The following is a 27,482-nucleotide window of genomic DNA, read 5'->3' as shown; positions in this document are numbered from 1 at the left end:
ATGAAAGTACTGAAGGGTTAATTTGTTTTCGCGTTAAATTCTTAGAACTCCATTTATTTTATTTTTAAAATGAATGTAAATCAAATTTAATATTATTATTATTAAGTTCTGCAAGTATTGGCCTTGAACGCCGAAACAGCTGTTACAATAATAAAATTTAAAAAATTTAAATACTTGCAGAGCTTAATAATATAATATGTAGTACATTAAAGAAATAAAAATAAAATCAATGAAAAGTCTCAAACGGTAATTGCTTCAATTGCATCTCGTAAACGATTTTTTGGTAACATTAATGAGCATCATTAACATCAATGACTTTATTAACCTTTCCCTTACTGTGCTAAAAAAATCCACGCGTTCCGGTGCTGTGTAGTCAATACACATCTCAAAATAAGCAATTTAATATCTGAAAAATATGAATATTCATAGCTAATCGATTATGTTTATTTAATTTACATCAAATGTGATAATAATTGTAATTTAATTGCTGAAAACATGAAAAAAACCACATCTAACGACGGTTTGCGGGCGACTGGCTATAGGCTGGCGGCTGGCACAAACACAGCTGTGCGGTCGTAGGTATCGATGGTCTAAATCAAAATACAACTGCAGATGTGTGGATGTCTCATGTTCCCGCATAGCGAATTAAAGCGGGACATCAATAGCGTGTCATTTCCTCGCACACTCTTCGCGTATTAGTATCACACGGTTGATTGTATTGGTGTATTTGTTCCCGATTTTTAACAAAAATCTCTGATTTTTAATTGAATTTGAAAACTATGTAAAATATTATTTTTTAATTCAGTGCATAAATGTATAACGGAGGAATACCTAAAATCTGAACCCAGAATTTATTATATTTAGAGTTATTAAAGTTATTAGAAGCAATGTGTAGTAAATACACACCACAGATAAGGAAAGGTTAAAACCTATTTAAAAGTATGTATTTATACGGTACAACGCTGATTGTCTTTTTTTTTATGTAATATGTATTGTGTTATTTTAATTTTTGTTGTTAACTGCGCCTGCTCTCATCCCAGCAGTTTCTAGTGAGACAGATGTAATTAATAAAGATGAATCATTTACGTTTTCTAAATATTGATTGCTTTATTGATCTTTATATGATATTTATTAATCATCTCCGGGGACTACTGGCGTTAATGCCTTTTAATAATTAATAGGTGATGGACAGGTGGCAACGTATTTTCATAACAAGAAGGTATTTAAAAAATTTATTTTAACATATAATAAGATTTACAAGGGTTTTTTTGGTGCCCTATGTTCCAAGCGGATTTGAGTGCAATTAGAGAAAAAATATATATTTCTCGTGATATATTATCAACATTTGAACAAATGAACAAATATTAAACAGACCAAAATGAGACTAATCTCAACATATTTACTTAAAACTAAGATAACTTAGCAAACATGTTACTTTTTCGTACATTGCTATGAAAAATCTTTACAAGAATAATACATGTTGCTAAAAAAACATTTGAGTGGATATTTATTTCAAAACTTTTCTCAGCAATGGTAACATCAGGCTGTATGCATAATACTTATTTAGCATTTAAACTTATTTACTGGAATTAGCATTTGTTCCCTGCATATGTCGACTGTGTTTTGGTAAAACCCTTCTAGCCACGTGGTTTGGGAATGTTACTTTTCAGTGGTTTTAATAGTCTTCAAAGTACAACATGGTAAAGTATTTTTTGCTGATTAACCTGTTAACCGGGGAATTCCGTTTTGAATTACGCAGCATAAAACGGGCGCGAACTCCTTCACTAGGACGTATCAGTGCGTCACGCCCAGAGGACGTAATTTCAAAATATTTTTTTTTTTTCATTTATGCATTATAAAAATGAAAACATCGAATTAAAAAAATAGAAACTTTACAAACAATTATAAAGATTACAAAAAATATAAAAAAGGTTATAATTACAGAAAAATAAACAAAAGCACACAGATAAAAGAGAAACATTGAGTTTAAAAAATTAAAATATTTAAAAATTAAAAACTCAATTTCCGAGTGATATGCTCGGAAATATACGTCCCGCTCTTTCCAGGGCGCAACATATATTTCAAGGACGTATTCATATGTTCTACCCGTACCCGATACTGTTTACGTTTGACGTATTTATACGTCCCGCCCGGTTAACAGGTTAAGATGTCTCTAACACTTCAGGCACCTTGTTCAGTTTTACGAACAAACAGCTATTATCCATAGATTCAATTTGTTTGTGAAATCATTGTCATATTAGAAATATGATCTAAAAGGTGTTGATGAGAAATCACCATGCATTATATTCAAATCTAGAAATTAACCACAGAAGAATTAAAACATACGCCTCTATGAAACCAACAGTTCCGACCGCAATTTGAGATAATTTATGAAGCTTTGTGATTTTTAATTAATTATTTTTATATGAAACGGCAAAAAAGTGAGGTGGCAAAATAATGTTTAAAATAACATTTATCTAATAAAATTTGTATTTTTTTCCACTATCCGTAATTTTAGTTTAGTGTTCAGACAAAAAACGTAAAGTGAGCCATTTTTAAAACCTTGTTATGTTTGATTCTAAAATTTGAACATTTCAAAAGTATGTATATTTCTTATAATGAAATTTAAATGCGAATAAAAATTTCATCACCTTTTTAAAAACGATTTTTAGTTTTCAGATACATTCAGAAAAATCCCAATTATTTAGATTTTATTGCCAAGCGAAAATACACACAAATTCCCCGACATTCTGACAGCGTATTTAAGAAATATAACGGTCAATATGCCAGAGACCTGAGGGGCGCTTATTAAAAACTAAATTAAAGCGTACAATTCTTTTAGTTTATTTTGAGAAAACTATAAACGAAATACTCAATCCTCAAATCCTTCATAATTAATTATACATGAAATTTTTTTTTAATATATAACCATTTTCATATAAACTTCAAGATTTTTAACAAGTTTTACGAATTTGTAAACATTCGTTTTTATCATCTCCTGTAAAATTTTCATTTTGTGGCTTGAAGGATTTTACCAAACCAGCAAATCGTATAACTTATGCAAAATATTAACTAGGCCATTTTTGTACTTTTAAAGCCTTAGGTTTTCCTGATCACAAATCAATGCTAAAGCATTCACCATTTCTAATCACTAATCATGTATTGTATTTCTAACAATTAGAATCTTTCGTTCTATTGAATGCATCCCGTTTCATAATTAGGCACTTCTGAACAATAACATTTACTGATCTAAATAATCACAGGGTGAAATAATATTACACGCAGAATATGTGCAAACCATGTGCTTTAAAAATTGTAACAATTATTTCACTATACATAGAACTGGCCACAGATATTGATATTGGTTATAAAACGAGTTAACAATCACATTAATTTACAGTTAATAACAATCCATGCTGTTAACATCTGAGGACTTGTACACAGCGAGGATGTCTTCAATTAATGAGTGGATATTTGTAGATATTCCGGACCTCCAAGCTTTCTTATCCTCGATTACTTTCCTGAAATCGGTGCCCTTGATAGTCTTCATGAAGAGTTCAGGTTCCACAAACATATTACCGATGTCTTTGACTCCATTTGTCTTTGCAAAGTCATAAATATTATTCTTTTCTTGTTGGTTCACCTTCAACTGGTTGTTGTAGACATTAGCTAGGAGATTCACGTCATTTGCGCTGACGATAGATTCAATAATTGTGTCTGAAGTGGTTTCATTGTTTACAGAGATACATATTTCTGCACCGGCTGCGTCGTTTCTTACATCGGCTTTATTTCTATATTTACTGATCTTAGCGATTTCATCGTCATTCTTTTCAAACTTCTCATCCAAAACCGGTCTTTGAATTGTGATGGTACTGTCCATAACAGAGCCAATGTCCGTGCAGTTGTACTTCTCCAAGAGCTTCATCAAGTCGCTGATGATATCCAAAGCCTTTTCCATGACTTCTATTTCTGATTCATCATCCATACAGCACAGCAACGCCCCGAGGCCTCCTCTGAGTGCGAGCTCATTTAAAATCTTTTTTAATCGTTTCTTAATTTCCACCTCATTGAGCTGAACTATTTTCTTGCTCTCTTTAGAAAAGGTAACAGATGGGAAGACCCCGTCAATCATTCCCTGGTGGCACATCTGACTGGCGATGACTTTCTTCCAGAACTCGAGGGCCATGAGTTGGACTTCCCAGTGGAGATCTTTGACTGCTGAGTGAAACATCGTGACAAAAATATCGTCAAGCATGTTTGCTGCAAACATTTTGCCCTCGTACATGTTGGTCACCACTTTAGCGGCTTCTATTCGCACCAGACCCTCAGATTCCTCATACAGAATTTTCATCATTTTGGCCTGAAAACAAATCAAAATGAATGGAAAAAATTTTGATGACATAGTTAAAATCCTGAACCACTCGGGAAGAGGAAAATTATATAATTATATTATTAATAGTGATGCTGCCGGGTCTCATTTTCGGGAACCGAGTACCCGTTTGAGGAACCGGGCGGGTACCCAGGTTTTTAAACATTCAAAAACCCCGCCGATTTTCTTCGCCGTGACCGCCAAGTACCCATCATTGGCACATGACGTCCAAGCGTCGGTAGTAAGCGTCACGGCGTTTACAGCCCCTAGCTCCTTGGCTATGTCATTTTTCATTTCCGCACCCTTCTTTTTTATGTGGGTTTTAATGGTGTCTACAGCAGTCAGCAGTCTAGTCACAACAAATGACAGTGACTCACAGCGCCGGATGCATAGTGTGGGATAACATATCGTGTTATTATACCGAGACACAACTGTTTCGACGAAATAAATACAAGACAGCTCGTTATACCATTGTTTTATTGTGTCTACAGTTAAAATAAATATCAAGAGGTCGTAAATAAATAGAACAGCATTCATCACGTAAACAATTCAAAAAAATTACACATCTTGAAATTAGAGCCGGTTCTTGTTGTCAGATCCGGGTCTCCTGCGGAGAACCGGGTCCTGTGGGAACCGGGTCGGAACCGGGTATCCGGGTACCCGGCGGCATCACTAATTATTAACCAATGTTTATAGAATCCTTTATGGGTTACTGCACCACTTTGTCTGCATTTGCCGAAGGTAACGCCCAGAGAAACGTCTCCCTCACGAGGCAACGGGTCGCTAATTTTAAGGAAAGACTTAGCAAGTGCAACAATTTCACTTTTTAGAGTGAAAGAATCTACATATATGTATTGTATTAAAAGCGAATGGGGAATATGCACAGTAGTTAAGACAACAGAACATGAAAGCAACCAATACTTCATACATAATATTTTTATAAAATGCTTAGGCTGTCCAACTAGAAAGAATTTCCTGTTTAACCTCTGGAAAACCGTTCGTGCACCAGTGACAAGAATTTTTTCCCACCGACAAACCGTTCATGCGCTGTTGAGATTGTAATTTCGCCCTAGCTGGAATTTTTTGATATGCAATTCAAACCTGTATAACAACCTGTGCATAATTTTTTTTTAAAGTATCGCTTGAACTTGAAATACTTTAGAGTTCATTTTAGATTTCCCTCAAAAAGGGTCTGATGTTATAGAGGTTAAGTTTAAATGTTCATGCAATATTATAAATTGAATCCTAAATGGTTACCATTAATGAAATGATACCAATATTGGCATTATATAAATGATAAATTAATCTGTTAGACAAGCTGCTATCTAGCAGTTTAACGGGAATTCATTGTAATTATGTAAATTTATCTTTTGCCATCCATGTAGCTGGGAATTAAACTTTTACTATTACTTAATTTTAATGCACTAATGTGATTCATTAAGACTTGTTTTATGTAAAAATCCTAAGGGCGTAAAAAAAAAAGTCATACAATAAGGACAAATAAATGAAAATCAAGATAAAAATAACATATTTATGAAAAATTACATAGATATAAAAGAATCAATGAAACAATCACTTGTGTATTGTTATTGTGCAATTTAATATTCACCTTAAATTGATTTGTTCAATTTTTTGTGTGTCGTTCAGGAAGCGGATTTCTGTTCTTTATCCTTAGCTAAGGAATGTACCCAAATATACAGGATATACATAAACTATTATGCCACAGCTAAAATGAGGGGGATAGGTATCAGTGGTGGTCCGTGACCTATCAGTGAGCTAGAATGGTAAGAATTAAAAATACCACATTTACAGAAAATTAAAATATTAAAAAATATATATATTTTCAGCCACTTACCACTCAACTCACTGAAAACTCACGGACCATCACTGGTAGGTTTATACCACGGCTAAGGATATAGAACGGGAATCTGCCTCGAGATCATTTTAAAATACCTCTCTCTAACTGTGATTTAGATGAAAACTTACAGGCAGGTCCAGAAACTTGAGGTGGTGCTCCCAGACCACTTTGATTTGCACCATGGTGGAGATACACTGCAGGGCCGTAGCACGCACATAGGGCTCTGAGTCCTCGATGGCCAGGGTCATCACCAGCTCCGGCAGCTCATTCTCAGTTATTTGCTGTTGGAACGGAGGGAATTCTGCAAATAAATATAATACATTTACTTATTACAACTAACCAACCATCACGCTGTTTCTCCTCAAGGGAAGGCAGAGGGGATTGACCGCCACACACTCCTTGCTTCATTCACATTTATGCATCGTCTCAAACATACTATTCTGTTATTCCGACTTTGGGAAGCAACAGCGGGGTGCGACGCGTCAGGTGGTCGGCTGCTTCAGTATCCAGCGAACAGTAGCAGCGCTCGTATGTTGGTCACTCGTAAAACTACTAATTAAAGACTGACTGAGTACATCTCGATACGCCTCATTATATAGCAGCCCGGGTGCATCGAGAACATTTCAGACCTGTAGATAGGAACGCTGAATGCTCGCATTGCGTCTAGAGAGTTCCCGCTACAATGCGTTATTTCTACACCAATGAAGAGAACTAACTTTGGTGTAGGAGTAAAAAGTATTATCATAGTAGTGTATGATAGTACAGGATGTGGTAACATTATAAAATATAAATATGGTTCAAAATGAAGTTACTGCATTTTGTTAATGATGTTACGAGTGTTCACTTATTTTTTTAAATAATTTGGTTTTTTCTTGAATAATACCAATTGTGTTATTTTTTTTAATTCTTCAGGAAGACTTTGGATTGATGAATTATGTTTTAATTGTTTCAATGTATTATCTTAGAATACTTGTAATATTGAGTCTTTTTGAGAGTTTTGGAAAAAGATGGCACAAAGATGACGATGACGTTGAAAATTTTGAACAAACTTGCTGAAAGGAATGTATGTTGTTTTTCTAAATTACTTTAATAATTATATTTGTACCGCCTTTACAGGATTTACAATTTTTTTATACACATTTCCCCATCCAATAATTCCACACTAAATTAATGACTGGACTAGTGTGTAATATACTTTTTTAAATTATCTAACTTAAGAATATTTCTTAATCTAATAAATATATTCATACATTTCCTAGTGTGCTCGTAATAAGTTTACAAATTGTTTGTTCAATTTCAAAAGTTGATCTATAATTACACGAGGTACTTTATTTCAGGTGTTTGGTTTAAAATGGTACACAAGCTATTACAGAGAGTTTTGTTACATTTTTTATGTTTATGTTTATGTTTATTTTTTGAGTTTACTTATTGAGAATGGAATATAAAGAGTTTTTTTGGCATTAATTGAGAGAAGGTTTGATGAAGGTTTTAAGGGTAGAAAAACACACAGACTAGAAAAAAATATATTTAGGTTCACTTGAACCCGGATCTACAGTTTGCCAGGCGGTGGTGTTCCAAGTTACCTAGGTTCACTTGAACCCGGATCTACAGTTTGCCAGGCGGTGGTGTTCCAAGTTACCTAGGTTCACTTGAACCTGGATCTACTGTTTGCCAGGCGGTGGTGTTCCAAGTTACCTAGGTTCACTTGAACCCGGATCTACTGTTTGCCAGGCGGTGGTGTTCCAAGTTACCTAGGTTCACTTGAACCCGGATCTACTGTTTGCCAGGCGGTGGTGTTCCAAGTTACCTAGGTTCACTTGAACCCGGATCTACTGTTTGCCAGGCGGTGGTGTTCCAAGTTACCTAGGTTCACTTGAACCCGGATCTACTGTTTGCCAGGCGGTGGTGTTCCAAGTTACCTAGGTTCACTTGAACCCGGATCTACTGTTTGCCAGGCGGTGGTGTTCCAAGTTACCTAGGTTCACTTGAACCCGGATCTACTGTTTGCCAGGCGGTGGTGTTCCAAGTTACCTAGGTTCACTTGAACCCGGATCTACTGTTTGCCAGGCGGTGGTGTTCCAAGTTACCTAGGTTCACTTGAACCCGGATCTACTGTTTGCCAGGCGGTGGTGTTCCAAGTTACCTAGGTTCACTTGAACCCGGATCTACTGTTTGCCAGGCGGTGGTGTTCCAAGTTACCTAGGTTCACTTGAACCCTGGTCTACTGTTTGCCAGGCGATGGTGTTCCAAGTTACCTAGGTTCACTTGAACCCGGATCTACAGTTTGCCAGGCGGTGGTGTTCCAAGTTACCTAGTTCACTTGAACCCGGATCTACTGTTTGCCAGGCGGTGGTGTTCCAAGTTACCTAGGTTCACTTGAACCCGGATCTACTGTTTGCCAGGCGGTGGTGTTCCAAGTTACCTAGGTTCACTTGAACCCGGATCTACTGTTTGCCAGGCGGTGGTGTTGCAAGTTACCTAGGTTCACTTGAACCCGGATCTAATGTTTGCCAGGCGGTGGTGTTCCAAGTTACCTAGGTTCACTTGAACCCTGGTCTACTGTTTGCCAGGCGGTGGTGTTCCAAGTTACCTAGGTTCACTTGAACCCTGGTCTACTGTTTGCCAGGCGGTGGTGTTCCAAGTTACCTAGGTTCACTTGAACCCGGATCTACTGTTTGCCAGGCGGTGGTGTTCCAAGTTACCTAGGTTTACTTGAAACCGGATCTACCGTTTGCCAGGCGGTGGTGTTCCAAGTTACTTAGGTTCACTTGAACCCGGATCTACTGTTTGCCAGGCGGTGGTGTTCCAAGTTACCTAGGTTCACTTGAACCCGGATCTACTGTTTGCCAGGCGGTGGTGTTCCAAGTTACCTAGGTTCACTTGAACCCGGATCTACTGTTTGCCGGGCGGTTGTGTTCCAATTTTCACGATGCCACCTCATTTCAAGATTATTTCTCTATTATGTATTTATTTTTTGAAAGTTATAATTGAAACTGTTTCTTTTTTTTCTGATAAAGACATCCATATTTTTTTGTTAATAGGTTTTATCACTAGATGGCATCAATTGCAGTCTGAAAACTTTGTCACTTTGCCGGTAAACAAAATAGAATAACTTACTCAAGTCTGCAATGTCAGCCACAACACAAAGCAGCTCCATGGCCGAATCTCTAATTCCCCAGTTGACATCGTGAAGCTTAGTGTAAATATTCTTGCCAATTTCCTCAATTATACTGCCCTGCGCTGAGTTGACCAGCAAAGCCAGGTTTGGCGACAGGAACTTCTTTATCGTCAACTGAGCCAATTTGAACGCCAGAATGCTAAGCTGGAATACAATAAAATAATTAATACATTCTATGTAGATTTGTAAGTTATTATGTAATCATAGTTGAATCATGAAATGTCCAACTAATATCAACATCAGTGCTGGGTACAACAACAGTAAGTATATTTCTTCATTTCAAGGACCAATACTTTATGAGAATCAAATCAAGTTCATAATTCTTAACCCCTTCAGTAATCATTTAAAAATTAAAAATGGAAAAAAAAACACCTTTTTTTTATCAATGAATTTTATTTACTCAAAATATATACATATCCTCCATAGACATATGAATATTAGTAGACCTGCCCTAAGTGATTAAAAGCGTATTATCCCCACTCCCCATACCGGTTCCATTGGAGCCGGCTGTGCTCGCGTATGGCCTCAAGTGAAATTTGAAAACGTGACGTCATCATTCTTGTGCGAACTATGGTCGAGGCATCATCGGTTCATTTTACGAAATAACACGGCAAAATGTTGACTTGTACTATGAAAACTTGTAAAAATAGATTTGAAAAAGAAAATAAACCCAATTGTCGTATTACATTCCATATATAAGCATTATTTTACTTTATTTTAAGGGTCAATCCGCACCAAATCATCCAGGCCATGTCACCCACCATCTCAGATTTTGATGAAACTTTAAATTTTTAATCCTTCCATATAGATAAGAAAATATACCAAATTTTACCTTCCTACCTCAACTCGTTTTTTTTTTATGGGCAGTTGAAGTTTGGGCAAAATAAGCGTTTTTACATATTCCGAGCACTCCGGAAGAGCTTGTACCTTCAATGAAAAAAAATTGTATCTTTGTCATTTATAGTGCAAATGCAATGAAAATTTTCAATATTATCAAGAAAACTATGCTGATTGCAGAAAAAAATAAATAAACCCTTTACATTTATCTAATTGACTTTAAAAAATTACCAAAAGTAATTTTTTAAGTAATTTTTGGGACGGAAAAGGTACTTTACAAAAAAGCAATATCTCGGGAAGGTACAGTGTTAATGAAGTAATTTTTTTTTTATTCATATCTACAAATAGCATAGAATCACATACAAAAATAAAATTCATGGCATTTTACTTGCTTCAATAAATAAAATCCATTTTAAACTTTTTTCAAACTTTTTGTAATTTTTTTTTATTCTTATCTACAATAAACATAGTACAACCTAAAAAAATAAAACTCCTGGTATTTTGTGTGCTTCACAGTGTAGAAACGTTTTTAAAATAAGAAATCTTTATCATACAGAATTGTTCTAGGTTTTTTTAAATCTAGATACAAAAATAAATAAAATCCATTTTAAACTTTTTTCAAACTTTTTGTGATTTTTTTTATATCTATTTTTAGTTTGTAATTGGGCAAGTTATAGTTTAGGTATATAGCTAGTAATATAGGTTGAATGAATGGACTAATATCAAAGAAACAGTCCTAGAGACAAGTCACTACATGGAAATGATGTATCTGCAACAAGAACAAGACAGAACATGAAAATTACTATCTGCCTCATCACTAAGTTTGCAGGATACTACATGCTTTGTTTCCTCTGACATGCTTAGTTCTGAGTCAGCTTCAAAGCAGTGATCATCTATATAAATACAGTAGTTGTTTCATGTTATGGTGTACGTTGTTAAAATGTCTCTAATCGAAACAAGTTTAGTTAAATGTAGTGTGGGACAACATAATGGTACTGAATGTCACAAAAAAAGTTATACTAAGTCAGAGAAATTAACGAGTGTGGATTTGTTAAGTGAATTTGAAAAAAAGCTTATTCAACAAAGAAGTTTTGTATCTACAGACTTGGTTTTCAACATTTGTGAGCACCACAGAATATTTAACTTAAATAAATATGAAACATTTCAAAAAGCTTGTTTTGACCCGTTCCAAAGCCACAAAAGGAAAATTACAAAAACTTTAAGAACAGTATCCTTGGAATTTTCAGAGAACATTAATACCATTCTAAAAGTAACTAATAAAGCAATCCCTGGACAAAAAATTTGTAATGCATGCAGAGCAAAAATTAGTAAGAGCCAAAACCTTAACAATGAAATTGAAGAGCTTAACACTTTTCAAGAAGACATAAGTGAAGTTGAAAATGTTTTAAATAAAGAAATTTTTTTACAAGAAATCAACACTTCTTTAACTGACATTGGAGAATCTCCATTTAAACTACATGCAATACCATCCCACAGTAAGTCTAGTTACGCTAAACGGAAGTTAGATTCTGCTTGTTCAACCTTAAAGAAAAAAGTAAGTAAAGTTTTAGAAAAAGAATTTTCCCCAGTAAAATGTGATGCAAAAATACCAAGATGTATTCAAGAAAAAGCTAATGACATGGACAGGCTTGTTGAGTTGGTTAAAAAAAAATTGGAAACACAAGTTACACGCCGTGAGAGAATTCAGCTTCTAACTCTCGCTCCAACTTCGTGGAGTAGAAAAAAGGTTGCTGAAGAATTCAGTGTTGGTGAATACTCAGTTCGTAAAGCACGAGAGCTACTAAATGAAAATGGTATCATTGCTTTACCTGATCCAAAAAAAGGAAAACCATTAGACCAAGGAACAGTTACTTTGGTTAAAAATTTCTACCAAAACGATGAATTTTCTCGTGTTATGCCAGGGAAAAAAGATAAAGTTAGCATAACCAAAAATGTTTATGAACAAAAAAGACTATTGCTTTGTAACCTGAATGAACTTTATGCTACCTTCAAGTTTGAATACCCTGCTTCAAAAATTGGGATTTCGAAATTTTGTTGGTTGCGTCCCAAATGGTGTGTGCCAGTAGGTTCTCCAGGCTCTCATTCTGTCTGCGTTTGTGCAATTCATCAAAATGTAGTGTTGCTTCTTAATGCTTGTGACAGTGAAGAAACGTACAATGATTTAATGGACTACTTAGTGTGCTCAAAGAACAATAGAGACTGTATGCTTCGACATTGCGATAAGTGTTCAACATCTAGTGAAAATCTTAAGAAACATTTGTTAGAAAAATTTGAAGAATGGGACCAAGAAGATGAAATTACATACAGTGCATGGGTAACTACTGATAGAACACAGCAGGTTTCAGTTACAGTTCCCTTTCATGAATATGTAGAACATCTTGTGAAGAGTCTTGTAAAACTTCTTCCTCATTCTTTTATAACAAAGTCTCAATCAAAATATCTCAAAGAGTCCCTAAAAGCACAGCTTCAGATAAATGAAGCTGTTGTGTTATTAGACTTCAGTGAAAACTTCTCCTATGTTATCCAGAATGAAGTCCAGGGTTACCACTGGACGCGAGACAGTTGTTCACTCCACCCAGTGGTAATTTACACTTGTGAAGAGCCTGGCAAAGATCTCACAGTGTCAAGCTTGTGTGTAATTTCAGATGACTTGGAACATGATGTAAGTTTCGTTTACGAAACTCAAAAAATTGTTGCTCAATTTTTAAATCAAAAATTTCCCCAAATTCAAAGTGTTCATTATTTTACTGATGGTTGCGCAGCGCAATATAAAAACTGCAAAAACTTTTTAAATCTGTGTCACCATCAAAAAGACTTCAACTTGAAAGCATGTTGGTCGTTTTTTGCTACGAGTCATGGGAAATCTCCCTGTGATGGAATAGGTGGAACAGTAAAACGTCTTCTAACTAGAGAAAGTTTGCAACTTGGCCCTGGCAACACTATCACAACTGTAGACAAAACTTTTAAGTTTTGTCAGTCGAGAGTAGAAAATATATATTTTTACTTGCTGAGAAAAGAAAGCTTATTCACTTGCAGGCAACAATTACAGCAGCGTTTTTCACAAGCTAAAACAATACCAGGCACTCGAGGTTTCCACTGCTTTGTTCCTCTGTCTGAAAATGAAGTTGGCACAAAAAGGATAAGTTCAGATTCAGATTATGCTTTGATTTTTAACTTCAGTGGGGAACGAAATCGCTCTGAGCAACTAAGTATGGTACAAATTTGTACAAACTCTTATGTAGCTTGCGTATATGACAACCATTGGTTTTTTGGACTTGTGGTTTCCAAAGATGAAGACGAGTGTGATGTATCAATCAAGTTTATGCATCCTTTTGGCCCAGCTCCATCCTTTTACTGGCCACATCAAAAAGAAGATATTTGTTTTGTTCCACTACAAAATATTTTTAATATCGTTGACCCTCCCACAACAAAAGGTTCAGGAAGAGCTTACTACTTTCTTGAAAAAGACGTTCATCATGCTGATCAAAAGTTCAACCATCTTATGGGTCAGATCAAGAATAAAAGTAAAAAATGAACTTGAACATTTATTTGTAAACAATATTATTGTAATGTACTTTCATTTAACCTAATCCTACATTGCCTGTTTTATTTTTATTGTATTTGTTTTTTAAAGAGTTAACTTTGTATTGAAAAGAGTTAAAAAGTTGATCTTGTTATAAAATATTGCTATGGTGTATGCATTCAGGGTAAGGAACAAGGTACATTATTTTGTTGGTGCCTTAAGCTTACATTGCAAGCTTACCAGCATGTTGTAAAGGACCGAATAAGTTTGACTTTTTTTATTTGCAAATACAGTATCTAGATTTTAAAAAACTTGGAACAATTCTGTATGATTAAGATTTCTCATTTTAAAAACGTTTCTACACTGTGAAGCACACAAAATACCAGGAGTTTTATTTTTTTAGGTTGTACTATGTTTATTGTAGATAAGAAAAAAAAAAAAATTACAAAAAGTTTGAAAAAAGTTTAAAATGGATTTTATTTATTGAAGCAAGTAAAATGCCATGAATTTTATTTTTGTATGTGATTCTATGCTATTTGTAGATATGAATAAAAAAAAAAATTACTTCATTAACACTGTACCTTCCCGAGATATTGCTTTTTTGTAAAGTACCTTTTCCGTCCCAAAAATTACTTAAAAAATTACTTTTGGTAATTTTTTAAAGTCAAGTAGATAAATGTAAAGGGTTTATTTATTTTTTTCTGCAATCAGCATAGTTTTCTTGATAATATTGAAAATTTTCATTGCATTTGCACTATAAATGACAAAGATACAATTTTTTTTCATTGAAGGTACAAGCTCTTCCGGAGTGCTCGGAATATGTAAAAACGCTTATTTTGCCCAAACTTCAACTGCCCATAAAAAAAAACGAGTTGAGGTAGGAAGGTAAAATTTGGTATATTTTCTTATCTATATGGAAGGATTAAAAATTTAAAGTTTCATCAAAATCTGAGATGGTGGGTGACAAATCCAAAATTTTCTGGATGATTTGGTGCGGATTGACCCTTAAGCATATTCACATCGTATAATATAGATCAGTTTTAGAAACATATACTATCACATCGAGAAACGTCTGGATGCGAAACACAAAACTGGTTGGTTGCTGGGAAGTAAATTATGAACATTTATAAAAGTGTCTTAACTAAATACTTAAACGAAATATTCGACTCTGAAAATAGAACCGAATTTTTTTGCCGAATTTGGACTTCGCAAATTTGTTCATAACGTGGCGAGTAATTTGCGCTCCCATGTAAAAATGTCTATTCATTCAAAAGCAGATTTTACTTTTAAGAAGTAAATGGTGATATTATAATGCGAGATGCCTATTTACTGTCAGATTGATTTATTGACGAATCACAGTCAGCCTTACTCCCTTCGTTCTTCAACAGTTGATTTTACCCCTCGCCATTATCTTCTCGTCTATTAATTCCTATGTCTGTGATATCCTCATATAAAAGCCATTTCGTTCCCAAAATGGGACTGAATATTGATGTTGTGGTGCAGTGTGAAAAAATAATTAAAATTTTTCTTTAGTATGAATTCCGAATTCTGGCCGCCCGAGTATACTCGGGCGTGATCCTTGAGGTTAATATCACAAAAATTTCACTTGTAATATTTACGAGGAAAAAAAAACAAAATTTTGAAAGTGTGACCACACAAAAATTCGCTAAACTGTGGCATTTAATTATGCCACAGTTCAATGTTTTGTGCGGCGGAAAGAATTTGCCGAGGGTGAGAAGATGAGGAGGGTTGTAAAGTATCTGGGTATTCACATCTAGTCACTAATGAATGGTGTTCACTCACCAGGACAATATACATACAGTAGAACCCCGTTAATTCGAACCCCGATAATTCGAAAAAACGCGTAATTCGAAATTTTCGCCAAAAAAATTTCGGCAGAAAATTTTTTTCATACAAAATGGTTTTTAATTCGAAATTCGTTAATTCGTAATTCGAAATTTATTTTTGTCCGCGCACGAAAATTTGTTTGTGTAATTCGAAAAAATTTGATTTTTGCGAAAATAAATCATAATATTTCGTAAATCTGAATCTAAAAGTCAGCCGTGGCGGTAAAACGCCGAAAAATGTATTTTTACGTGGTTATACATCGTCCTAATTAGTATTATTATTTTGTAAATCTGAATCGATTTACACTGGAATGTCGTATTTTTTCAAATTTATTTCGAATATCCGAGTTAGAAGGGCCGAGAAAATAAGTTTTACGCGGATATACCTATGTCGTAGTTTTACGGGTTTACACCAAATATCTGAATTTAAAGGGTCGGCCGCGACGAAACTCGGCCGCGAAATTTCGATTTACGCGTAAATGTATCATTTATTTACGAATTTATTTCGAATATTTGAATTTCAAATGGCCCGCCACAACGGAAATCTGCCGCGAAATCTTGATTTACGCGTAAATATTTCGTATTTTTACGAATTTATTTCGAATATCCGAATTTTAAAGGGCCCGCCGCGACGGAAATCGGACGTGAAATTTCAATTTACGCGAAAATATATCGTATTTTTACTAACTTTACTTCGAATATCCGAGTTAAACATACGGCGCGACGGAAATCGGCCGAAAAATTTCGATTCACGCCGAAATATGACATATTTTATGATATATTATTATAATTATCTGAACTTAAAAGGCCGGCCGCGACGAAAAACTGCCGATAAAATTCGATTTACGCGGAAATATATCATATTTTTACGAATTTACTTCAAATATCTGAATTTGAAGAGCCGGCCGCGACGGAATACTGCCGCGAATTCTCGATTTACGCGGAAATATATCGTACTTTAACGAATTTAAATTCAGATACTCGAAATAAAGGGCCGGCCGCGACGGAAATCTACCGCGAAATCTCGATTTACGCGGAAATATATCGTATTTTTACGAATATCTCAATTTAAAAGGTAGGCTGCGACCGAAATCGGCCGCGAAATCTCGATTTACGCGTAAATATATAGCATTTTACGAATTTATTGCGATTATCTGAATTTAAAGGGGCGGCCGCTACGGTAATCGACCTCGAAATGAAGAAATAATTGGTATTAATACGAATTTACTCCTAAAATACCACCCGGATTTGAAGAGGCGGCCGAGAAAATCGATTTTCGGCGTATTTTTTTTTTTTTTTTTTTAAATTTCGAATTACGTGGGAATTCGTTAATTCGAAATTTGATTTTTGATGTCCCATGGATTTCGAATTAACGAGGTTCTACTGTATTAGTATCAGGGGGGTATAACTCCGAGAAAAAAGTGGGTCAGAAAAAAAGACACGGTAATCTCTATGGGTGACTTGTGACGTATATTTTCCACAAACCAATACGAACTTCATGCATGTTTATAGGCCGCTGTCATTGGCCGATTTTAGGCTAGCCCATTGGCTAGCATTCGGAGCCAACCCATTGGTTGGCTCCGAATGAGTATTATATTGTCTATGGTTACGCCTTTTTTATAGTTTCTATCCTAGTCGATGGTGAGTATGTGTAGTAGTGACGTATATTTTTCAGTTACAGACTTTTATCTATGGCAAACATTAGGACCCATGGGCTCAGTACTAAAAACCCGAAGATATTGATCTAGTGAGTGGTTCATTTATGGGCTCAGTACTAAAAACCCGAAGATATTGATCTAGTGAGTGGTTCATTTATGATTAGTATTCCACTCTGGAAAAGGGTTCATTTATTAAGAAATAAAATCTTTGAGTAATTTTGTGGGTGTAGTTTGATTCCACAATATGATAAATTTTTACATCAAATTAAAATCTACTGACCTTAGGATCCATGTTGCTGGTTTTGATAATCCTTGTACAGAAGTTATGCACACACAGAACTTCCACCGACTCCTGCCAATGGATTCCAAAGTCGTCTATGTAAATATAAATAGCATCCAACAAGGTGTAGATCAGATTAACAGTTTCCTTATTGTTGACTCCAACCACCACGTAATTAGAGGAATCTTCGCTCTTCTCCTCGTATGAGGGAACATAGTCTTGCAGACTGTAGAAGAAAGACTGGAAAATCAGGACGGCTTGAGACTTGTCCAGATACTTCCGGAAAATGACTGCATATTGTACTGCCTTAACCAGGACAGTGGGGTCGTTTTTCTCCTTGATCAAATCCCGGAAAGAATACAGAAGGCGGGTTGTGTGCTCACATACAATAGATACCACCTTGTCGATGTAGGTGTGAACAAACTCTGTCTGGCAGTGTCGGAGGGAAACCATCATGGGCAAGAGGCACATCACTATTATCTGATTAGTAAACTCCAGCACTTTGCCTTCCTTCTCTATCACCAGAACTAAATGGTTGTGGTCGCGCACTTTGGACACAAAGATAAAAGCAAAGCTACTCGTATCCAATACACATTCTACATTTCTCTTCGATAGCAGTGTCGTCATAGAGTTGCATTGTATTATACCGAATTCCTGCAAATGTTTGCGACTTATTTCCGTTTCTTGTTCATCATTCACAAACACCTTGGATAGTTGGTAGAGATACAACAGTTTGGCTATAGATCCGAGCAATGCGGTGTTTCTACATAACTGAATGAGATTGCTGAGATGCCAGTCCACATTGAAGTTATTGGCCATTACTCTGATGATGATGTTTGACCTTCCGAAGTGTTCCACGTTGTACAGTATTTCTGTCAAAATATTAATTGAGGGAAATAAGGCATTGTGCATGGAAGTGTTCTCATCATCGTCGATAAGTGTACTAGACTTCCATTTGTTATCGAGGATGGGAGTCGCTATGGCCTTGAGGATCTTCTGGCAAGCTGCTTCATTGGACTGATCGCTGAGTCGCCAGAGCAGAGTTGAGAAGAAAGTACATCCTCTCCTGGAAAAGTAGATGGTCTGATTTCTCTGACAGAGCTCGATGCAGTCCAGCCATTTCTCATTCTCGCAAAGCCAATGAATTCCAGGGTCATGCGCTGTCATAGCCGTCAATACATCTAACAGAGCCAGTTTGATGGATGGATTCACTTCGGTGAGGAGATTGAAAGAATCAAATGTGTTCTTGTAAACATTGTTCTGCAAGAGCTTGAGGAATAGAGTGCTATTTTCAGTGGCTTTAGCAGTAAGACGGAGAATAAAAGATTTCACTATTTTGTTTGCATCTTTTAGTTTGCCATCCCATTCTGATGAATAGGAAGTTATACATTCTGTTACAGACGGTAGATTTATTAAAAAATCACTGCTCCCTAAAATAGATGAATAAAGTTTAGATTAAAATGTTGAAATGTTAAATGCAAATATGAATGAATAAACTATCACATTATTACTCTTTTTCATTAATGTAGTTAATATTATTAATTATTACAAGAAACAACTATATACGTGAGGGTAGATTCCATTTGAATTTAAAGTTCAAGATTTCTCTTATAAAACAATCCTTTGCCACGATTTTGTTTTTTTTTAGTATGGATTAACGTTTGTGTAAATTTAATTTCAATCTAAATACGCATCAACTACTTAATTAACCCAAAGTAAGAATCTAATAACCTATTTTGTGCATGTAAATAGTTGTTTCAGTATAATTTTTAAATAATCTGTGCCTGGAAGTGCTGGGGTTAGGTAAATAATTACCCCATTTGTGTTAGAATAGTTCAAAGGAGCTACAAAGATACAGCGCATAACTACATTCAGTTACTACTGAAGAGAATACAATTATAATAGCAGCCTAAAAATGTTTTTGTTACCTGCTAGTTTATCTGTTGATAAATGAGTCAACAGAGTTTCAAAGCAAAAGTTGCTGCTAGGATTGTATCCAGGCTCGGATATTTTTGTGAAAACATCCTTTAGTTTGTCGTTAAGAACAAAGTTCTCCATGTTGAGCGTACCCGATTTGGGCAATGTTTATTTTGCAACAATTTCCCGGGTTAGTTGGAGTCGCAAATTCAAGACATCGACAGCTTTCTGTTGCACATATTTAAAAATATTATTCGCAACTACTATACTTGTCGATTTTCAGCATACAGCTCTAATGTTTGTTTAAATCCTGATTTAAAATAAAACATGACATGCTCGCTGGATGAGGATATGTCAAAACATCCAAAACTGTCCAAAACACACACACACAGTGTTGCCAACTCGATTTTAAAGCAAGCTCCGGAAGAAGAGCTAAAAAAGAGCTAAATTTCAATACAAAAATAGCCGGAAAGAAAGCCCAAGAAATAACTTTTTAATTATAATTTTATATGAACGAGTTCTCTATTAAAAAGGCTCTGTTAATATACAGAAAAAAGCTAACAAGCTAAACCATTTATTTTGGAGCTGATGATTGATAATCTCGATTGAGAGCTACATCAAAGTCCGTCGTCCCACGGTTCGGTATGCAATCGACGTAAACTGAATTTATAGAATGCTGCAAGACCCTGTACAGAAAATCAAGTTGCTTCGGTCCCCAAAAAGTGGATCTACGCGGAAAACCCTTAAATCAGCATGGTCCACTTTTTTGGACTTGCGATGTCGCGCAAAAACCGCCATGAGTTACTCTTCTATTTATTTTTTAGCATTTTACGTGTCATAGCTATAGAAATAAAACTTCTTTCTCCCTGTAATCACTGAATTGGACTACAATCTACTAAAGATTTTAGAATGAAAAACCTGATAGGTATTTATGGAGTTCTTTATGTCAAAGTTTGGTGACGTTTTACTGTAATTTTTTTGTGTCTTACAATTTATCAGTATAAATATCAATATATTTCTTTATGTAAGCATTACATGTTACATTGTTACTTTTTTTTCGATTCTAGTACAAAAAATATTTATATTATAAATATCAACGAATATATTCAGACGTAAATGAATCTTGTTTCATCGCGGTCAATTGTTTGTATACATATATAAAACAACAATAAGTTTAATTATTTACATTATAGTAAGATGGTAACGTAGGAAAAGATGGTAACGTAGTCTCTTTATTAATTGGACACCTAAAACATAAGAATTTTGAGGTAACACTAGTGAAGATTACAATTTTCGTTCGCAATTATTTGCGCGCTCTCAGTCATTATAAAATTCTTATACAGAATATTTTATATGAACAGTTCACAAAAAAAGTTTTTTTTTACATTTCTGCAAATGTTTAACGAAATATTATTCTCATAGATACTGTCATTTTGCAAATGACGTCCTTTTTTACCCGCATGGTAAGAAAGCTTGTTAAACTTTTAACATTTTTGGAAGACTATAACTGTTTTTGGCATCAATTGAAAGAAAAAGAATGAATCTGCCATACAAAAAATTGAATTCATATTTCACATGAAATAATTTTTTTTTTCATGTTTTTAAAAGAATAATAAAAAACAGATTACGTTAAAAAAGTTTTTTTCATATTGTTTGTTTATTTATCTACAAAAAACAAATATTAACATACGTAGAGCATAATGTAATAACGGTAAATTCTTCGTAATGCGTTTAGCGTTGCGTGGCTTCCCGTTTGTTTCGGGGCAATCCTGACCGTTTTTGTCAAAATATGGGATAAGCGAGTGAATAGTAAGGGAACAGTCTGCAGCCCAGTTTAGTCTTGCAGCATTCGGTACATATCGTCGCTGTGAAATCAAACCGGCATTTCTGCAAAATGCTTGTTTTTCACCAGAGCGCTTTAAAGATTTCGCATATGATATTTTCCTTTTAACGTCCGTTTGGTTCACCTCAATGCCACCTTATGAATGAATAAAATTTAGACGAATACTGCTTATTGAAGTAGTAGTTGCAAATAAATCGAAAATTGCTTAAATTAAGAGTAAAATGCAGATATGCCAGTATGGCTTTAAAATCAGTGTAATATTTGCATTTGTGTCACAGTGGCTTCTTCTTTTGGAACCTGTTTAAGGTATAAAAAATGGACAATGTTGTCAATGAAAAAATAATTTATTGCTTCACAATTTTTTTTATAAACAATTAACATAATACTGCTCTTTCCTTTGCTGGTAACTTCAAAGTTTCCCAATCGTTTATGGAAATCTGAATAAATTGACGGTATTATCCCGGCGGTAACTAACTTTAGGATACCATTTTTCTTCTTCTCATCAATGGTCTCTTGGAATAAGCGTGCATCAGAACAGGATTCACGCTCCCAATGCCCCGTTTATTCCTTTTCTTCGCCTCCTCCCAGGCATGTGATCCGTAGGAGGTTTTGAAGTAAAATTTGCCGTCGTAAATGAGACAAACATCACACTGATCTTTCTTCGGTGTGAAAGTTTGTATGACTTGAAAAAACCTCTGTACTGGTAGTAGCTGATTCCTGCAAGGTTTGACTCCTTTCTTTCTGTAAGATAATCTCTGTGATCGGCGATAGATTTTCCACCATCGATATACTCCCGAGAACTTTGAGATCTGTAGTAATGACTAGGAACACTTGCGTTTACAGTTGTGGCAAGGAGGCTTCATGCTTCGTTGATTCACTCTTCCACGGGTTTTAGACTCGTATTCCTCACCGCAGTTTCGCATCTTTCAGTTTGCTAAAGTTTTTTTTATTAAATTTGCCTATTTTAATTTATTTTTTTAACCGGGAGAAATTTTACCCGGGTCAGACATTTTGGCATATATGCCGGTTTGTTTTAGTTGAGGCTGCTATAAACGCTTTAGTTAAGTGCAAACCGGATTATCTGCCAATAAGTCATACAATAAGTCATATTTGGTAGTAATAAAAATGTACTATTGTGAGATAATCCAGTTTTACTTACATGATGGACGCATTTCCCCCTTGAAAGTTTTGAAGCAACTGGCGTATTGCGGAATAGGTCTGTCTTCTGCTAAAAAAAATGGCGATTCACGCGTAAATGCATACCGGCCCAACGCCATCTGACAGATTTTTATTCAACTATACGACATGCCGGTTCGACATAAAAATAGAAGGGAAAAAAAGAAATTTTTTGACACCAATAACTCAAAATCTCCATTTTTGCATATATGCCGGTTTGATTTAACAGCGACGATATGTAGATTTCTTACCGACTCGTGGGACGACAGGCTAAAAGAGCTGAATTGGCTATAGACTATAAAATGTCGATGCATAGATATAATGCAGATATAACGGCTTATATTTTTTGGGGTTTTCGATGTACAGGAAATGAGATTACGTCATTAAAAAATTAAGTAGGTTTTGGCATTTTTCATACATCTTCCCCCTCACCCCGCGGCTTCAATTTTTTTCTCGAATAGTTTCGTCCAGGGTTTATTAGGTCCACGATTATTGATTATGAAATGTCAATGCACCGTTATACTTCCACGCCGTGAGTAAGTAGGTATCTTTTAATTGTGATTATACGAGGCTGGCAACTATATGTTTAGCGGGTTTGAATAAAGAATTCAAAACGAATATTTGGAAAAAATAAATTGACTTTAATTTTGCTGCTGAAATTCTTGGGATAATGTTTTGCACAACGTTTAAATAATGAGAACGTATGCAGGCAATTCACCAGAAAGGTTTTTTCCTCCGATACAAGAGGCCAAAAAAGGTATTATTTTAAAACATATTAAGAAACATCAATAAATTAAATCATTTAAGATATTTGATAAGCGAATTTCACAAATTATAATTGAATTCTGTAGATATCCGGACATCTGAAGGCATTACACGCCGCCAAACCTATCAAAGAACAAGGCTGACCAGACTTAATTCTGAAAACCAAGAATCAGAATTTGTCAGAAAAGTTTCATCCTGTTTGACAGTAAAAAATGAGTTTTTTGGTTCCGACAGTCAGGATTTACTACCTAATGATACTAGCTTCAATGGAAAAGTACACGGAGATGTAACGTGTGATGCTATGCCTCAGCATAGTCGATACTGCTGCTTTTATCACCGGTATCCTTTCCCGTGGTGGGTTTATTTCATCAAACCTGTTGTGCAAGTTTCCTTAGTAATTATCTGTGGATTTGGTATATTAACTGTTTATCACCATCAAAAAAATAGTACGAGGTCTCTCGATATACTCTCGGTAACTATACATGGAATCAAAATGGATATTGAAGCTTTTGCTGTAAGTAATACAATTGGTTTGTTTAAAAAAAGAGAAACAATCATATATAATAATCCAATAATATTTAAATTCCTCCTATTATCATCACAGTTAGTAAGTGGGAAAAGTTGCTTGTGTAATGTTGGAGGACTTAGCTAATAAAGGAATAAATTGGGTGGGATCCCAATGCTTCGAACCGCTCAACCAAACGTTGTTACGGTAATGAGAATAAGAATTGAATAGTTATTTTCTGTTTAATTCTTTCAGTATAATTTAAAATATACAAATGACGCTCAGCGTAAAAGCGACGAACAAATACAAGACATTGCAATAATCCTTGCAAAGTTGACGCACTTTACAAAAAATCAAACGATGCAGTACAGAAGTGAAATGGAATTGGAAAATTCTGATTTGGTCGCATTGTTAAAGTCGGCAGAGAACATCAAAGATGTTGTGAAAAGAGAGATTGGAGAATATGATGCAGACAAAACAGCTAGAAGCGATTATGCATTGGAATCAGCAGGTTTGCGAATTATTGATTTCTGACAATTTCTATTACTTTCTGTATATTCTATGTGTACAGTGTTGTAGCAGCCATGCCCAATGCCGAGCATATTGCTTGTGTCAGAGGCAAGTGACTGGTTTCAGTGATTTAACAGAATAGCAATGCATTGTGTATGTGTGTATTTATTGAGCCCCGATGCAGCTCGGATTTCCTCGCTAAATATTGTCATCTTATTAAATGTATTTTATTTTTATATGTTTATACTATTTTATGTGTGTGATATAATATGCATGCTGTAGACTCACACCCACTACGGTTGCTCAAACTTAAAAAATGCTATCCTGAACAAATCATCTCCAGTGACTTTCTTTGACATCTTTATGCTCCAAAGGATCGGTATGCCTAGGAGCATTTATATAAATTATTAACATCTATGCACTGTATTCATAGAACGCTTTTAATTGATCTATTTGTGTCTTAAAGAAATTACACGGTTATGGTCTTCCAATGCTCAATCAAATGTTTAGTTATTATGTTCACAGGGGGGCAGATATTGAGTATTTTGGATACCAAACCATACATTATACAAACAGGATCAATAGTCTCAAGAAGCTGGAGCTATTTAATGCGGACATTTTGTAACCCGACAGATTCTGCTCGGGCAATTTTGCAGGTTAGTCCGACAAGATAGCGGTATTTTCATATTTGGATTCTTTCTTTGAAATTATGGTCATTTTTTTAAAGCAAATTAGTCTCAGAACTTAACATATCAAATTTTTTAAATTCTGGCAGCAAAATGGTGTTAGTTGAGTCTCAATTTATTGTACAACTGAATTTTAAATATGCACACTGGCGAATTATAGAGCTTGATTTTGTGCTTTCAACTAGAAAAAAAAAATGGCAGATCAAAGTAGTTGTTGCATAATCAAGCGGCAGATGGCTAAGAGAGTACTGTATATTTTACAGTGTACAATTAATTAATTAGATAAGTTTATAATTTAGATACTAGATGCACATATAATCAAAGGATGCACAATACGCAAGTGAGCAAACACGGTGAAGAGATGGAGCTCGTCTAAGTTCGAGAGTTACGAATGCCTTTGTTTTTGTGCTAGTGTTAACGAACATTGTTAGTGTTTTTGTCTTTGGTCAGTAGTGTAGTGACTACACTTCATACAAATACATAACAGATCTACTGATTTGTAGTTGAGATCAATGTGATCAGCTTCCTACAAACAGATTTCTGCTTTTTAATGAAGATGTTTGAATATGTATTTACAGCCGTCGGTAAATCCAGGCCAGTGTTGGGCATTTGAGGGTACGCGAGGAGTGGTGCTAATCAAGCTGCTGGCCAAGATCTACATCTCCGGCATCACACTGGAGCACATCCCCGCAAGTATCTCGCCCACACAGGAGATCTCGTCGGCTCCCAAGACCTTCAGCATATGGGTGAGAACCATTTGCATTTAAAACATTTGGGGCCAGTATTTCAGTTGCTTTTTAAGCTTGACTTAAAAGATATTTATGTTTGTCAAGTTGCTCTCTGGCAGAAAACAAAACTGGCCCTTGAAAATGAATTCCTAAACCTGATATTATATGTATTCATTGAAGCAAAAAGATTTTCTTTTCTTCATATGGTGGAGGCAGGGCCGGCCCTGAGCCAAATAGCGCCTAACACTAGAAAGAACCTCAAGGGCTATGTGTTAGATGTTACGCGCCTTGGCAAGTCAGCACCCAGAGTGAACTGTCCCAATTGCGCCTTCACAGGGCCAGTCCTGTATAAAGGAGAGTCTATGGAAGTCATGATGGAATAGTGAGGTTATTAAGCCATTCGGAATCGTTGCTTGAAATGGCTTCAGGCGTACTTGGTGACGAAGCAAGAACAGCCAGGTACTTTCCCACCTACTCCGCATCTCCTTCCCTTCCACTTTTCCTTCAAGCTCACAACATGCCATAGCCCTACTGGCTCCGGTCAGTTGGGAGAACTTGGAACTTTTGTGCAGAATTCACATAAAAAATCAAATAAAATAATGTTATTCCCCAGGGTTTTGACGAAGTCACCGAAGTGGATGGCTATTTCTTTGGTGAGTTTGTATACGACAAGGAGGGTCCTTCAGTCCAGTATTTCGACGTCCAATATCACACGCAGAGGGCGTACAGAATCGTCCAACTCAAGATACACTCCAACTGGGGCAACTCTGATTACACGTGCGTCTACAGATTACGTGTACACGGAATGCTCAACAAAATGTACATCAAACATTCTAATAAAGTGTAACGTAAAGGAGAATGTAGTTTCGGGACCACCCTTATAGAATTATTATATCCACCAATATGTTTCTTTAACTCTCAGGCTGCGAGAGGCATCTGAAGGCATTTCAACGCGCTTACCTCTCACATAGGAGCTGACTTAAATCATTTCTAGGTTTGAGTCCTTATGAAAATTCATTTGTGAAAATTCCCCATTCATATCTCTAGAAATATGTTCAGTAAATTTATTAGTTTATCTTGAATAAGGTTTTAAAGCGACCGAGAGTGATTATATCCCGGAGCGGTCTACTCTCATTGCGCCTGCACAGTTCCGGCCCTGGATTAAAGATCACTTCCAAGACAATATAACTCCGAAAGAACAGACATTTAACCTTAGCTGTAATAGTACCTGGCTAATGTTTTTTTAAAAAACTATTCAGTGGTATATCAACTATTACTGTTGATTCTGTAGTATTGAGGGATGTGTTAAGGTCCTATAAAGTTTTGTACATTCTACTTTAGTTCATACTATCAGGAATTTATGTTGGATAAAAACAACTACATATTTATTTAGGTAGGTACTGCTAAACACCACAGTGTTATTTTATTTCAATTCAATAAATTTGAGGTGTACAGTATTTAATTATTATTATAAAAATAGTGCAAAATAAATGTCAGATTCATATTATATATCATATTAAGTCACCAAGGCTTAATTGCCAATATTTTTTCTATCAATAAAAATATTCTGGAATTTTTGGACACTACATGATTTCAGGATAAATGGATTGTTTCACAGTACATTTTATATAAAATTAATATTTCATTATTATTAATTTGGTGTGTTAACAATTTTACATTACACAATGACAATGTTGTATCTCATTGCGTTGGTGGAAATACATTTCATTACAAGGTATTCTATGTTATAAACATGCACTGTGTATATTTTCTGTAAAAAT

The 27,482-nt window shown here is 35.3% G+C and overlaps 2 protein-coding genes across 2 annotated transcripts; one reads left to right on the top strand and one right to left on the bottom strand.

Annotated features, from left to right (window-relative positions):
- Nucleotides 1-1,190: 1,190 nt before the first annotated feature.
- Nucleotides 1,191-19,856, bottom strand: LOC149419261 (integrator complex assembly factor Brat1). Its single transcript, XM_089638177.1, has 5 exons — nucleotides 19,500-19,856; nucleotides 17,572-19,001; nucleotides 9,345-9,549; nucleotides 6,356-6,528; nucleotides 1,191-4,360 (listed from the first exon to the last, which is right to left on the bottom strand). Exons 1-5 carry the CDS (start codon nucleotides 19,627-19,629, stop codon nucleotides 3,401-3,403), a joined length of 2,898 nt encoding a protein of 965 aa, XP_089494303.1. The 5' UTR covers nucleotides 19,630-19,856; the 3' UTR covers nucleotides 1,191-3,400.
- A 4,244-nt stretch (nucleotides 19,857-24,100) lies between these two features.
- LOC149419260 (SUN domain-containing protein 2-like) lies at nucleotides 24,101-26,968 on the top strand. The gene is made up of 4 exons (XM_089637758.1): nucleotides 24,101-24,288; nucleotides 24,813-24,943; nucleotides 25,552-25,719; nucleotides 26,315-26,968. Exons 1-4 carry the CDS (start codon nucleotides 24,138-24,140, stop codon nucleotides 26,546-26,548), a joined length of 684 nt encoding a protein of 227 aa, XP_089493884.1. The 5' UTR covers nucleotides 24,101-24,137; the 3' UTR covers nucleotides 26,549-26,968.
- The last annotated feature ends 514 nt before the right edge of the window (nucleotides 26,969-27,482 follow it).

The sequence above is a fragment of the Hesperophylax consimilis genome, chromosome 12 (assembly GCF_061612785.1).
Source record: "Hesperophylax consimilis isolate HC1 chromosome 12, BYU_Hcon_1.0, whole genome shotgun sequence".
NCBI classification, from domain to species: Eukaryota; Metazoa; Arthropoda; class Insecta; order Trichoptera; family Limnephilidae; genus Hesperophylax; species Hesperophylax consimilis.
The sequence above is the reverse complement of the archived record's forward strand: the minus strand, read 5'-3'. Positions and strand labels throughout refer to the sequence as shown.